General features: G+C 39.8%; 1 protein-coding gene across 1 annotated transcript in view; it reads left to right on the top strand.

Moving 5' to 3' along the window:
- The first annotated feature begins 6,529 nt into the window (after positions 1-6,529).
- Positions 6,530-15,521, top strand: part of mapk8ip1a (mitogen-activated protein kinase 8 interacting protein 1a) — a 28,292-nt gene continuing 19,300 nt past the window's right edge. The window contains exon 1 of the mRNA XM_034685016.1: positions 6,530-6,601. Coding sequence (XP_034540907.1) covers positions 6,530-6,601 — 72 coding nt within the window. The remainder of the gene's footprint in view (positions 6,602-15,521) is intronic.

The raw sequence follows: 15,521 nt of genomic DNA on the forward strand, positions 1-15,521 counted from the left end.
TTTTTAGTCCAAATCTACATCTACTTCAGGAAGGGAAAAAGACTTAAAATCCTTAAACCATAAACACATGGCAGGATTTAGATTTATTCAGAGTATGTTCCTTCTTGATTAACCCATGGGTAGAGCAGTAAATATATACATGAACATAAAAGTTTTACCATCAGTGTTAGGCAACAAGAACTCAAGTTTGAAAAGCTCTGAGCACTCATCCTGAGGTCTGTCCCACCATCTGACAATATCAAACACACACTATGTGAAAATCAGGGTGGATACTGAGGTTTTAATTAACGGTGTAACCATTGACCGATTCAGATAATGATGCTTTTTGCGTAACATCTTTGTAGTTCTTGGTGTCAGTTTTTCAAATGAGCTATGAGATTTGATGGGGTGTTGCTTGTTCATCCTAGTTCTTCTTGAAACAGGACTTATAAAGTGTCAGTGATCTTTCTCGGAGATGATGTAATGGTGGTTTGTCCAACCTGTGACTTCCTCTGGTCTGTAAAATACCCTCTTCTTTGAATCAGCATTAGAGTATAACATGCTTCCAAGAATGAGATGGATGCGATAAAAATAAGGTGTGACATGTTACAGAGAAGAAGTGAAAGAAACACTGGCCACTAACATCAGTGCATGCTGCATTATTTAATGATGGGCTGATTTTTGTTATGACAAATTATGTGCCTTGCACCAATGTCATTAACTGATGTTCCTTTCTCGATGTTCAACTGACTTCGAGAGATACCAAGAGATGTGTTAAAAAATGATTGCTAGGCTTTAACTATCATTCAAAGAATAGCCATTGAGCCTCTCGGGGGCAGTGACCAATGGTTCAGGTCATCTGATGTAGCCAGTAGATACCAAGATCACTGACATCGTATATCCTTCCTGTTACCAGCTGACTGATAACAGCCTGACTTAAGTTTAGAGACTGAAATTGAACATCTAGACCAGACTGCTATCTGCATTTATTTTTATAGAGATCAGTTTAATGACCACATCCATTCAATTGTGCTCTGACGATAACTGATGGTTTCTGGGTTTGTATTTGCGCATACTTCACTCAGCATATGGTCTGTTTTCCTTCTTACACCCAATGTTGATAAAATGTTAATGTTCAAAATCAGCTGGTCTTCTAAGAATCCCTACACCACTTCCAATGATAGAAATATTGTCCCTCACTTACAGATTCAACAATTAGATGCAAAGAATCTCTTTCTCTGTCCAGACACATGAGATAAGTAAAATTTAAAGCCCAGCTTTTACAGAACTTAGTCTGCATACAAGGAATTCTTTCATGAAATGACTTACTCTACAAATAAATTTATTTCATCTCATATTTAGCTGTTATGATATTCTTTCATCAGAGTATATAAATATTTGGGAAATATCCTTAAAAATGCATCACAAATAGAACTTCTCTGTTTCCTCTTGAATCTTTCTATACTTCCTTCTCTAAATGGTAAATGGACTTGTACTTATATAGCGCTTTTCTAGTCTTTCTGACCACTCAAAGCGCTTTTACACTACTCGTCAAATTCACCCATTCATACCCATTCCCTCACTGATGGTAGAGGCTGCTGTGTAGTAAGGGACCATCAGTATTAGCTAATCTCATTCGTTCACATTCACACACCTCTGAACAACAGAGGGAGCAATTCTGGGTTCAGTGTCTTGCTCAAGGACACTTCAGCATGTGACTGCCGGGGCTGGGATCGAACCGCCAACCTTCTGATTGATAGACGACCGACTCTACCCACTGAGCCACTTCTCTTTGTCCATCTTCAATCCATCTCTCCATCCCTCTGCAACATTTCATTGTGCGCAAGGGCTTTGTGGCTGCATCCCTCCCTGATGATCTGTAAGTGATATCTGGACGCTGCTGCAGCCTGATATGATCTGGTGTTACTCGATACCTCAACAGAAATGTGTTGAGGGTTGGTGTGTGTTAGTCATAGACATTTTTTCAGACTTAAAAGATGTGTAGAAGTTATGAGTGTGGTCCAAGCACAAATATGAAGAAGGAAGGATAACATATATATTGCCTCTGTGTTCAGGTTATATTACATTTTCACTCTGTATTAGCCTGCACATCCCCCTATCTTTCTCTACATCTACCCCTCCCTCACTTCTCCATTATAACGCTCCTGGTGCAGAAGAGTGGCCTCAGTAACAGAGAAGTGCTTACAATGACTAGACTGTAAATAACAAAGGGAAAAAAGGAACCAACATTCAATGAGAGGACATAGGAGAAGTTCAGTCAATGTCACATTTTTTAAAGCTAACATTTGGTTTGGTGAAAATAATAGCTATAGCTGTGATAAACAGGTTTTCAAAAGGTCTCATGTTTACACTCACTGTTCATACTGATACCATCTGAACGTAATAGACCATACTGCATACCTAACCTGATGTTGATGTTAGTAGATTTTGTAAGAGCTATGTAAAATAACAAAACAGAATTTGATAATTTACAAATAATTTCAATCCCATACTGAAATGAAACGACAACATATCAAATGTTGAAACTGAAAATTGGTATTGTTTTATGAAAAATGTATGCTCATTTTTAATTTGTTGCCAACAACACATCCAAAATAGTTAGGACAGGGACATATTTATCATTGTGTTTCATCACCTCTGCGTTTAACAACACTGAAAATGTTTAGGAACCAAGGAGCCCAGCTTCTGGAGTTTTGATTGTGAATTGTCTGATATAAGATTTCAGCTGCTTAGCAGTTCAGGGCCTCCTATGTTTCATGATGTACCACGTGTTCTCAATGTCTGACAAGTTGGGATGCAGGTAGGCCAGTTTAGTAGACTCTTCTACTACAGAGCTGTGCTGTTGTAATACCTGCAGAATGTGGTTTGGCATTGTCTTTCTGTAATATGCAAGGTCATCCCTGAGAAAGGCATTGTTTGGATGGCAGTATATGTTGCCCCAAAACCTGTTTATACTCTTCAGCATTAATGGTGCCTTCCCTTCCCATGGGGAAGACTACTAGCCAGCCGCTGATGCCCAGCCACTTTTGCGTCCCCATACTCTCAGGGATGCTGGTTTTTGAGCTGTGTGCTGATAACAAGCTAGGCAGTCATTCTCCCCTTTAAAGCAGAGGATGCAGCAAAAAATATAAAATTTAGATTTTTCAGACCACAAGACAGTTTTTCACTTCATCTAATTCAGTGAATGTCTGCTTGGAGGAATATGAATATCTGTTTCCTCATTTGGTTCATAATCAGAATCATCAGACTCAGAACTGACCACAAGATGGTCTTCAGCTTCAGACACACCCACCTCTCTTTCACTGTCATGGTCAAAGAGGAGTGCCAGGGTTATCACCTGTTTCCTTCTGCTGCTCATTTTGTAAAGCTCTGACAGAGAGTGTATCATGTGTACGTAGATGCAGAGTATAATGCTGGTAGGACGCCCTTGCAGAGGATCTGTATATGTTTTCCTCTCCCCTGCTGTAGTGATGGGAAGTTCAGCTCTTTTCAGAGAGCCAGCTCTTTTGACTCGGCTCCCTAAGAAGAGCCGGCTCTTTGGACTCCAGACCGGCTCTAAATTTAGAATCTTTTGAAGCCGTATGTTTTACCTTAACTTTGCAAAACATAATGGTTTGTGTTGAAAGCCCTTTTAAGTACACTGTTTTTATGAGAAGCCTTATAATTGCCCAATTTTGTGCATTTAGTCTGTTACAAAACCATTCTTACTTTTGTTTAGTATTTCAATCAAACTTTTTATTGCACAATTTAAAACAAAACTGCAAACATATCCACAGAACCAAAACCAGAACCAAACATAAGCAAACAGAACCAGAACCAAACTCAAGCAAACAGGACCAGAACCAAACTCAAGCAAACAGAACCAGAACCAACTCAACCAAACAGGACCAGAACCAGAACCAGAACCAACTCAACCAAACAGGACCAGAACCAGAACCAAACACAAGCAAACAGAACCAGAACCAAACTCAAGCAAACAGAACCAGAACCAACTCAAGTCAAACAGGAACAGAACCAGAACCAAACTCAAGCAAACAGAACCAGAACCAACTCAAGTCAAACAGGAACAGAACCAGAACCAAACTCAAGCAAACAGAACCAGAACCAACTCAAGTCAAACAGGAACAGAACCAGAACCAAACTCAAGCAAACAGAACCAGAACCAAGTCAAACATGAACAGAACCAGAACTTTTTTTCTTAAGCAAACAGAACCAGAACCACCTCAAGCAAACAGAACTAGAACCAACTCAGGCAAACAGAACCAGAAAAAATACACAGCCTCCCCTCCATCACCTATATCCTATATCCTCACATGTGATTGGCCGTATGGCCGCCATGCTGACCAATCAAAACAAAGTTCTGCTGTGAGCAGAGCTGGGGCTGAGCGCTGAGAGAGCTAAGCAGCGAAAGGAAAAAACTGGGAGCCGGCTCTCTCTCGATGCGAGCTGGCTCTTCTGATTCACTATAAAGCATCGGCCTTCCAGAGCCTTTGATCATGACACATCCATAGACTGTATAAATAATGGACATAGTATCTGTGACATCACCCATCTGTTCCTAAGAGCTGTTTGGAAGCAAATCGACGGCGGCAGCCATATTGGAAATGTGGAACTCAACCAGGCAGAGTGTGACGTAGTGTGAGCCTCTTAGCCAATAGCTATGTGTTCCCGACCGGGAGTCACGTCAGTCATGTCCTTATTTGGGCAAAAACTCGGAATCTTAATATCTTCTGAACCGTCACGTTAGAAAAAAATCCTCCCCCTGTACAGTGTGTGTCATTAGAGAGATTAGCTTCGTAGAGCCAAGCCGTTTTTTGAACCAGGCTGTGAACATGTTTATTAATGCTGCAAAGATCGTCTTTTTCTCATTCATGTCTATGTGGTTTCCAGTGTTTCTGCAGCCAGCCTCAGGCGGATTCTCGATGTATTGCAGTTTATAACACTTCCGCATTGGCTTCATCGTTTGAGACCGGTGGTTGCCGCTTGGACACATCACTACCCTGCTGAGAGTCCTCTCAATGTGGGTGGAGTTTGCCCATGGGAACACAGAAGGTTCCCGTCCAAAGTCATCCCAACACCTACATTCTCGCACTTCACAGATGAGGTCAAGAGATAGGGAGAGGGTGTGTGTGTGTGTGTGTGTGTGTGTGTGTGTGTGTGTGTGTGTGTGTGTGTGTGTGTGCGTGTGTGTGTGTGTGTGTGTGTACGTGATTGGGGTGAAATATGTCACACAGTTGGAAAGGAAACAATTAGTATTTGACACTCCTGACTCCTTTTGGCCTCCACTTTGACTGCTGGGTAAAATTGACCCACAAACAGTATCTATGCAATATAAACATGCAGGGGGGGTTGCAAATATGTGAAAGGAACCATTTTTATTTTAGATGTTGATTACGCTAATTAAGGCAAGTAGAAGAAGTTTCATACCGAAAAAACAATTTTAACATTTTTATTTTTATTTTTGAACTCTGAAAAGGGTCAATCTGACCCTGAACATAACAGGAGGGTTAAACTGCTTAGTTGGCTGCCAGAATGATAAGGTAAGCTGGTAAGCTGTTGGCTGGCCAGTAAATGCTAGTGTCCGGGCTTGTTTATGGACTGAAAGTGATTTCCTGTTCATCCTCTTTGACTGCCTAGTTGGCTAAATAAACTACTTGTTAGTTGACATATAGACACTTAAATGGCTGATTTTCTGTCTGGTTTGTTGACTGAGAGGTTAACTGTCTGGTATCTTGTTGGTAAATTGCTTGGTTGGCTGGCTAAATGACTTGTTGGTTGGTGTCTGCCTGTTTTTCTGTCTGGTCTGTGGGTTAACTGTAGGACTGTTTGATTGGTTTACTGGCTGGTCTGTGGTCTTTGTCTCTCCATGGATCATTGTTACTGTCTAATCTTATTTGACGGGTTACACAAACACACACGCAGCACACAGGCACACTCAGTGTTTATTAGCCTTAAAACGCCACAGGCATATGAGCTGGTGATGTCATGCCTTTGCTCTGATTGGTTGATTCTCACTTCCTCCTCCCCCTTCTCTCTTCCTGCCTGCATCAGCGTCTCTCTCCTCCCTGCCTGCTTCTCTCCGTCAATCCTAACCCTGAGTGTCTCCATTCAGCACCACCCTTCTCCCTTGCGCACTCTCTCTCTCTCTCTCTCTCTCTCTCTCTGTCTCTCTCTCTCCCCTCTTCTCTTCTCTTCTCTGCTCTCCTCTCCTCTCCTCTTCCTCTCCTCTCTGTTTCACTCCACTCCTGCCAGGAAGATGATGGTGATGATGATGATGTGACACAGTAGCCAGCCAATAACCACGCCAGGAGTGAGTGTGAGGGGTGTGTCCTGAAGCTGAGTGCTTGGAGCTGATCGATGCTGAGGAGACCGAGCAGGAAGAAGGGGTAAAGGAGAGGGAGACAGAGGAGGGTGGGGGAGGCCTTGTCCGAGCTGAGGAGCGCCTATCCCGGCTTAATAAAGGCAGAGGAAGAGGAGGAGGGAGGGAGGAAGCTGTCACCTGTCTGAGGGGCATCAAACCTGTGCTGTCATGGATAAATATCGACCAAAGAGGCCGACCACCCTGGCTCTTTTCCCACAGATGCCACAAGCCGGCACCCAGGTAGGGATGCTGGGAGGATCCCTGTTTTTAAAAATCAGTGTATTCAAGTGTGTGTGTGTGTGTGTGTGTGTGTGTGTGTGTGTGTGTGTGTGTGTGTGTGTGTGTGTGTGTGTGTGTCTGTGTGTGTGTGTGTGTGTGTGTGAGTAAGGGTGGATGCTGTGTTTAGCAGCAGTGACATCAAGCTGAATAAATGGGTTACTGTGTGTTTGTGTTTGTGTAAGCGTGTGTGTGTGCGTGTGTGTATTTCCTGGGAGGATCCTGTCCTCAGAATGAGACAGCATTGGTTGGTCGTGTCTATGTGTTTGCGTACACTCTTGTGTGTGTGTGTGTGCTGGCAGTGGGTCAGCTCTGAAAATGGTTCACCTTTAATTATACATCGCTCTTCCTCTGGAAATAGGCTCCTGTTTTGTGTATTTTTGCCATTTATTCTCGGCAAGTATCTATGTTTGGAATATCCATACTGCTAGATCAATGTATATCATGTAACAGACCTGCAATAGGTGAGCAATATGACTTCCTCAAGGACGCTTTGACAGCTCACTCTTGCTGCTGTTGGGATTGATACTAAATGGGCTTGCCATCTAGATGTTCTGCCATCTTGTTATATACACACGAGTATGTTTGAAATAGGTCAGCTGTAGCAGTATCATCTAGTAAAAAAAATAGAAAGGGAAACCACAATGTGATGACAAAACAAGTCCAGATGATAGTGGTGTAGCTAGTCCTGGTTCCTCAAGCTATGTTCAGTAATGAGTGCTCTCTGGAGGGATTCAGCAGCACTAGTTTCCTGGTGTATCCCTTTAAATGAGTTGCATCTTGTTTACTGTGTCAGTGCAGATCATATCAAAGACCCTAACCTAGATATCCATATGGTTTCAAAATCCAAGTCACTCAAAATAGAAATGTAGCAGTTCTCTGTGAGCAACCACTGAAATCCCCATTGGTATGGCTGCATCTCAGTAAAAGAATAAATAAGAAAACCAGCAGAAATACAGAAGAGTTGGTCAGATTTGGTTGTCTGAACTAATAAAAGAGAACGTACAGTAGCCTCAGCCAAGAGATTCCTTCACCCTGCAGCCATGAAACAGGCTTAGATGGCTGCAACAGCATAGCTTGGTGCAAATTAGCCTCATCAAAATGCATCCACTAAAGGTATTTGTCATTTTAAATAACAGGCTTGCATTGTTATTCTATAGGTGTCTGAAGATATAACAGGAAGGACCAATGCAAAAAAAATACCTATTTTTAAAGGAGTTTTATGCTTTTTTTAAAAAAACAAGAAACATCTGTCACATCAATCTCTTCAGACTCCATTGATAAAAACCGAAAATTACCTCAAAGACCTTTAAGTCTGCTCCCTCAATTGTAATTGTGTGTAATACAAATATTATATCGATCTGAACTTACTATTAAAAAACAACAACACAATATAAGAAACTAAGCAACAGCTATTTAGTTTTGTTTCACAAAAATGTGTCAAAGTTAGATTTTCTATAATGTACTAAAAAATATTTGTGTGTTTTAAAAGGCAACACAGTTTTGGTTGAAATAACATATGGATGTTGCGTCGTTGTTGTAATTTAACTGGGAAAACAACAGGTTGTGGTTGCAAGAGTAAAAGATTTGTTTGGACCCCCCCCCCTTTAGATAGAAAGGCACTTTAGATAGATAGACACTTTATTATCATAGTTTAAAGAAATACAATGAAACTGTATTTTGCTGCATTCCTGTACAGCCACACGTGTTGAATTGGTTAAAATGGTGTTTGTTATGAGAGAGCTCTAAGAACAAGCTTGAAGGAACATTGATGTGATTTTTTGTTTGCCTTCATCACCTGACTAGAGAACCTAACTAAACTACTAACCTACTAAACTCTGGCAGGCACACTGCAGGTGATGAGTGCCACTTCCCAGACTTGTTGCATCAACATTTGTCTCCTAATGCCTAATGTGTCCTTGGAACGCAAGGACTTCGAAAAGTAGGGCACAGGCCAAATCACCATCATGTTCAACATAACTGTTTGAAGAAATTGACTCTACTTGACTTAATCATTAAGTTAAGAAAAATATTATTGAAAGATGGTGAATATTAAGTCTGGATTTCTTATATTAAAGATAAATACAGAGGTAGCATCCAAATTACTGTTTTTTCTTTCCAACACTCAACCTAGAAAACATTCACACTGTTTGGCTCTTTCTTCCCAAACGTTGTAACCAGGTCTTAACTGGATAAGAGTATCAGCTGGCCTCTTGTGTATTTGAACCAACATACTTCTTGGTTCTTTGAGAAATAATAGCCTTTACAGGTCGTGAGATGTGATGAATATTAAAATAACATTCAATAAATGATAAGTTTGTAGAAATGATACAGTCAAAACACTGTGAAGGTTGTTTCTTTAATGTGGATATCTCCTATAGAACTTATCCGTAATGATCTGTCTGTAAAGGTTCATTCAATGCTCAATGATCCTCTCTAGCCTGAAATAGAGTGAGGATGTGCTGACAGGCAGATATAGAAGGTTATTTTGTCTTCAATTCAATCTGTCACAAGCTGCATACTAAGAGGGCCTGCATGCAGTGGCACTGTATAAGCCTGAAACCTGTCCTCAATGGATTAAAGGCACATATAGAGCTGCTGGGTATATGATACTTTTAAGGGTTTCACCTGTGATCATGTGTTACATTTGCCTGACTTACAATAGGATTTGAATAGAGCCCAAAATGAATACTTGAACTTTAAAGGCCATAGTTTGACTTTAATCCAATTAACTTTTTTGTCAAATTCCATAAATATCACCCTAATGCTCACTAGTAGTCCGCTCTGTGGGTTAGAAGAAGACTCAGTTTGGTGCTTTCATACTGTTTGTATGAATAAGTCGTTTTGATTGGAGTCATAGTTGCAAGGGGGTTGAAGTTGTCAGTTTCTGAAGCTGTGTGCAACACAGAAAATTCATAGTGTCCTTAAAGCTGCATGCTAGCTTTGCAGCTGCAACTGTAGAAAATATGCATCCTGCTGACTTACAATCTAGCTGCAGTAATTTTAACATTAGCTATTACTTTTCCTTCAACTGAAGACAATATAATGGTATTCCAGTACAATATTCAGGGGTTTACAGCTACAATTTATCAACAAAAAACAACACTAAAAATCCTCTGACATAGCACATCCAACTTTTTACATTTTAAACTTAGCCATGATGAATCTTTGGCATTGCAAAAATATTATGTAGAATTCTTGCTTTTTATGTGATCTTGCAAGAAGGACCCAAGCAGGTTAATTATCTGGATAGTGAAATAGAAGAGATGCAGATGAATTATTTCTCCCAGACTTTAGTATAAGGAGAGATAACTGTTACTGCAGCATTAAAAATGTACCTCTACAGAAATGATGAACTGCATCTTGGCCTGAATATTATTTATTAGCACCCTTTGGCTGTTCCAGTTGTTGTATTTTATGTTAATGGTAAATCCAATGCTAGGATTTTTGCCAATATTATATATCAACCACAATTTATATGTATTTATTTCATTCTGAAAATAAAAAATCTATCTCTAAAAATATTTGTCAGACAGTGCTGAGATATAATATTACTCTTAGCAGGATTATATCACAGAATACATGCTGTGACATATTATTGGAACCTGTTCGTGAAAAACCAGTGAAGTATTGATTAGGTTTCACTCCGCATGTCATCAGACATGGTCGTCAGTGAGCTGTAAACTGTGCCCTCGGCGGCCTCTCCTGCCTGACAGCTGCACTCACCCCAGGAGCTGGATTAGACTAGGCCGGATAACACTCACTCTCACTTAACATGTAAGCCCTGACGCTTACTCTGTCCTGTGTACGCATGATTGTGTTTATATGTGTGTTTTGGTGGGTGCAAAGTCATTGACTCTTAGCCGTGAATTCATTTAGGTAGTTGTTGGTTGTAAAAATAGTCTGTGTGTAAAGGAGGCAGCTTTTGGCTGTTCATGAGGCCGTCTGTTTCTGTTGTTGCATACATACACCTCTTCCTACAAATATCAACAACAAGCAAAATGGTGTTAAGATCCACAGGGGATCTTATGAGCCACCTACATTTTTGTTGTAAATTCAGAAATTAAAAGCAGTTTCTTGATGAATGGTGGGAGAACCAGAGTGGAAGTTAGACCATTTACTTCTGCAGATGAGGACAGCTCGTCACATAATTTGGCTAATTTGAACAAAATCCATACAAAACAATATTCTAGATGTGAGTTTTTGCTATATTTAGATTTTTTTCATCATGTTTTTGCTGCGTTTGAGAACATAGAGCAAAAAAGAATGGGCCAGCAAAGTTAAGAGCTAAAAAAATTCCTACTATAGCCTACATTTACTACGGGAATAATGCTTTGGTTGGAGTTTCATAAAGTATATACCTTATGTGATAGAGCTGGCCGAGTCTGCAGCCGTTGATAGCTTAGCTTCTGTTCTGGTTCTCCTGCCACCTTCTCAACAACAGGGCTGCATCCCATGTAGTCGATACACTAATTATTTACAAGCACCTCATACAATCCCACTTAAAAAATAGAATTATCCCTTTCAAAGGATGTAGACAGGCACATTTTGTTTCCTTCAACCAGAGCCAAGCAAACTGAAGCTGATTTGCTAACAGGGTGGATGGAGCTTTATATTGTGTCCCACATAAAAAACTATAGTGCCATCAAACTCAGCTCTAAGTCCCAGCAGAATTGACAGTATAGCTGTGCCCAAATCACACTCAGAAGAAAAAAAAGATTTTCCACATATTGTCACGTATGCCAGTTCAGTTGGGGGATCATTGAAGTTCATTAATGTTGCGTTAACACAATTTGTGACCAAATAGTCGTACTCGATAGCAGCACTCTTGGAATACAGATTTCCTGATCAAATATCCTTGAAAGGATTAGTGTAACTGTTCGATAAATCTTTTTACTTGGCGAAAAGGGGCCCTGACCACAAGGATAATAAAGAATTACAGAACCATACTAGTAGAAACTATTTATGATTCACCAGGGATGATGCCAAATCGTGTAACACTATCCTGTGAAACACAACAAATCTGTTTCATATTCCTGTCCTGCATTATTTGTAGAGAAACGTTTTATTGAAAATCTTGTATCTCCGGAATTTTAATCCTTGTCTCCTATCTTGGTGTAGATTATTTCTTATGCTATTTTAAAACAGTAGCCAGGCTCATATAAGCATTGACCAAGTTTTTTTGAGTCCATTTTCTATGTAAAAATGTATTTAATGCCACTGAGGAGCCATATCAATAATGTCTTTTTAAATATGTAATTTAGGGTCTCGCATTACAGTGGTATCCAAAACTGGAGACTGGTTTTATTAAAAACACAAAGTGGGTGAACTTTGTCAGTGATTGTTGACGACGTCTGCAGGTATTAAGTATGCCGACTGAGGTTCTTTATTTTCAGCCATGGGAGTTTACAACCAAACATTGATCATCTATTTTCAGTAATGTGTCGAGTGTCAGTGGGAGGAGTTGAGTTCACCAGCTAACACACAGTCATCGTTTAACTCATTTATGGCTTTGAGCACAAAATGAAGCGTCATAGCCAATAAGAAGTGTTGTGTGCTGTTTAGGAACTAGGTGTTTTCCTTGTTATGATCATGTATTTTACCTCATGATATGTATTGATTATTCAAGATGCTTTCAACATTAATATATAATGAAACACTTTGACTATGTCAACCCATATTTTGAAAGGCTTGAAGTTTTACCTGAAGGGATTAAGATTTCATCCATCTGAGTTGAACAAATGAAGGCCCCTATTTTTTAAAGTTGTAAAATTGATCAGGAAAGAAGGAAGACACTGGATTTATCCTTCATCACCTACATTTAAAACATGTAAAGAGGGGATCTTGTAATGACTTTCTTTAAAAAAGGGCAACACCAACATCTCTATATATTCTGTTACTGACCTCCATTATAAGCTGAGGAGTATTTTAGCGGCATGGTAACAATAAACCAAGGTCCCAGTTTTTTCTTAGTGCTCTTTTACATGAGAAAACAGCATATTTTAGCAGACATGGTTAAAATATAGCCATATTATCGCCAGCTTCGGGACCAGCTGTATTGTTATTCTGTTCTCTTTGTGCTCAGCATTAGCTTCCTATCATGCTAAGGCTAACGTAACATTACCTAACCTTCAATATTCATAAGCCATTTGGTCGGAATATCAATACAAGACATAACATTACTTACTGCTTGGTCTTTCAGAGATGGAACAGCCTCTGGTGCAGTGTGTCTGTACACCGACAGAGTCTGAGCTGCTGGATGGGATGATCCTTGATCAGGGGCAGACACATTAAGAAGATCTGAGAATTGGTGACATCACAAAGATCTGTGTTGAAAAAAAAAACCGTCTGAAACCTGGTGTTTACTAACTAACAGACTTTGCTCTGAGGACTAAGGAATTACTCTAACATACATTTATATACAGTCAAGTAAATTCTTAGCTATTTGCAGGCACTTAGTGCTTCCATTTATTTCAATGAGATATGAAAATGGACTCACTCTTTTAAAGTGGAAACAGACCAGACACCCTTCTTTCTTCTTGGCACAGTTACCCTGTCTGTTTGGTAGCAGCTGTATGCAGACTCATCAGGGCAATGGTGCATTCATGCACTGTAATCTGAGAACTGAGCAGTGTGCACTGACTTTGCTTTGCTGTGGAAAATTTAAACCCTTTAGACACATTATAAGCAAACATGGACGAACTGAAAAGGAAAATGTGAATGTGATAGATCCATGAAATACCCAGATGGTGAAATCTGCTCTTTTCCTTACCCCTGCAGTCTGTGTGGAGGTTTTCAAAGCTTTGAGTGAAGATGAAGAGGAGGCTGGTACATCTGATGAGCACAAGTCTGCAGCTAGGAAAAGGGGGCCACGTTCAAATAAATAATTAAGTAATAAATAAAGCAGCACTCTTTGGCCTCTAGGTGACATCTGGCTTCTACCATACTGGGCTTTGACTCTTTGTGAGGAGGTTGTTGATTTACCTTCAAAGGCAGCCATATTGATCTGTTATGTCTGTCTAAAGACACTTTAAGAACACTTTGAATGGAAGGAGTCTGGTTTCTGGACAGGGCTAATGGCATAGTTTTATATTGAAAACTGTTTGTGTCTGTCTCTAGCAAGCAAGAAACCTTTAGTCTGTTTTGAAGGTGACAACAGTTAACACTGCGATAAGAGTATCAGCCATCTTGAAGCTCACCTTTGGTATAATGTTGTAGGTTTAGTTCTTAAACTCACACTGTCTTTCACAGGTAACAAAATCCAGTTGACTTAATACGTTCTATCTTTGTTCTATCATTGTTTAATTTGCAAAAACCAAAGCATAAAAGTAGCATGTAACAGAGAATAAAGGGAACATGGATATTTATTTTCTGGGTAACTTGTTGGAGCTCTGTTGGCAGCATTAAGGATGCAGGCACAGACTTAAAGTCCCTTCAAAGTCCTCTAGGTTTTGGTAAATGGTGGTTCACTCGTGTAAAATGTGGTATCTTATCACCTGCATCTGTTTGTTTCAGAAACTGTTAAAAATCCTCACAAAAGCTTTAAGTTTGTTTTTAGAGTTCTGTGTTTGTCTTTTTGTATAGCAGTGAAATTAAGTGGCTGACTTTCATGAAATCAGGTTGAGGGGGTTTGGAATGGGCAAATAAAGGATCCAACTCTCAAGTAGGTAAAAGTAGATTCATGTAAAACGTCTCTTATTTGATTTTTCAGTATTCGTTGCCACGTCTTTGCTTGTCAAATGCTGTATTTATAATTTATATTCCATATATAGAATTATATTTCATTATTTCACTTGAAGTATTACATACTTGTACATATGTAGAATACAGAGTGTTTTCTGCATTTTCAAATGTGTCAATATCAGAAATCACAGCTAACAAGTTGTGATAAGTCATTGGCTACTGAAAGTTTTGTCACGACATCCCACGTTAGCATTTAACCAGCTCACTGCTATCATTGCTGTAAGCTAGCCATCCTTACCATTAGCTTGGCATTTATGTTTTCTTAGTATGACATCTAACTTCATGTAAGGGTCATGACAGCTGGTTAGTGGTGATGATAGATGGTTGAGGTGTTTTTTAACCTGATATAAGGCAGGATTTAAGGTAGTGGTTTAGCTCAGTGGTTAAATCTTGCGCTTGTATGTACAGAAGCTAGAGTCCCTGGTGGTCTGGATTGAAAGCTGACCTGTGGCCTTTTTGCAGCTTGTCATCTCCACTCTCTATTCCCAGTTTCCATCTTTATCCACCATCTTATAGTTCAAACGAAGGCATTAAAAGCCTCAATATATATATACTTATTTTTTAGTTGCCAGACTCAATTTTTTTTCTTTGGTTTGTTCTACTGACTGTGTATAGCTACCTCCCATGATAAAAAAATGGAAGTCAAAATATTGACAGGAGCTGACATATTGTGCCGGTGATGTATTTTGGGGCCAAGGCATGTACATAAGCAATTTGGCTTGTAGCTCAGGTGGGCTTTAAGACCTATACTGCAGGCAGTCACCACAGGGAGCTCTAAAGGATTTGGCTTCACTTTTTGGTAGTGGTTGTGCTGTCCTTCTTCTTATTAAGACTGTGGTTTGTTTCAGTGATGACAAGCAATCTCAAACTTCATTACAGCTTATTAGCTTCCCACCCTGTGTGTTATAAGAGAGATAAGCCTCCTCTGTGTAAAATGGTCTTGGCAGAGGTCTGCTCTTATCGAGTGGCTTCCAGTTAATAATAACATTTGATCCATTAGAATTAAGTCCATCCATTGAAATCAGCACAGACTGTCGCTGCAACGTCAGACTGAAGGACGATGTCATCATAGAGGGACACATTTTATACAAAGAGAGATGCTTTGATCACCCAGTCTCACACACACTAGCACTCTCTCTCT

Source organism: Notolabrus celidotus, chromosome 6 (assembly GCF_009762535.1).
Source record: "Notolabrus celidotus isolate fNotCel1 chromosome 6, fNotCel1.pri, whole genome shotgun sequence".
In the NCBI taxonomy this organism is placed as follows: Eukaryota; Metazoa; Chordata; class Actinopteri; order Labriformes; family Labridae; genus Notolabrus; species Notolabrus celidotus.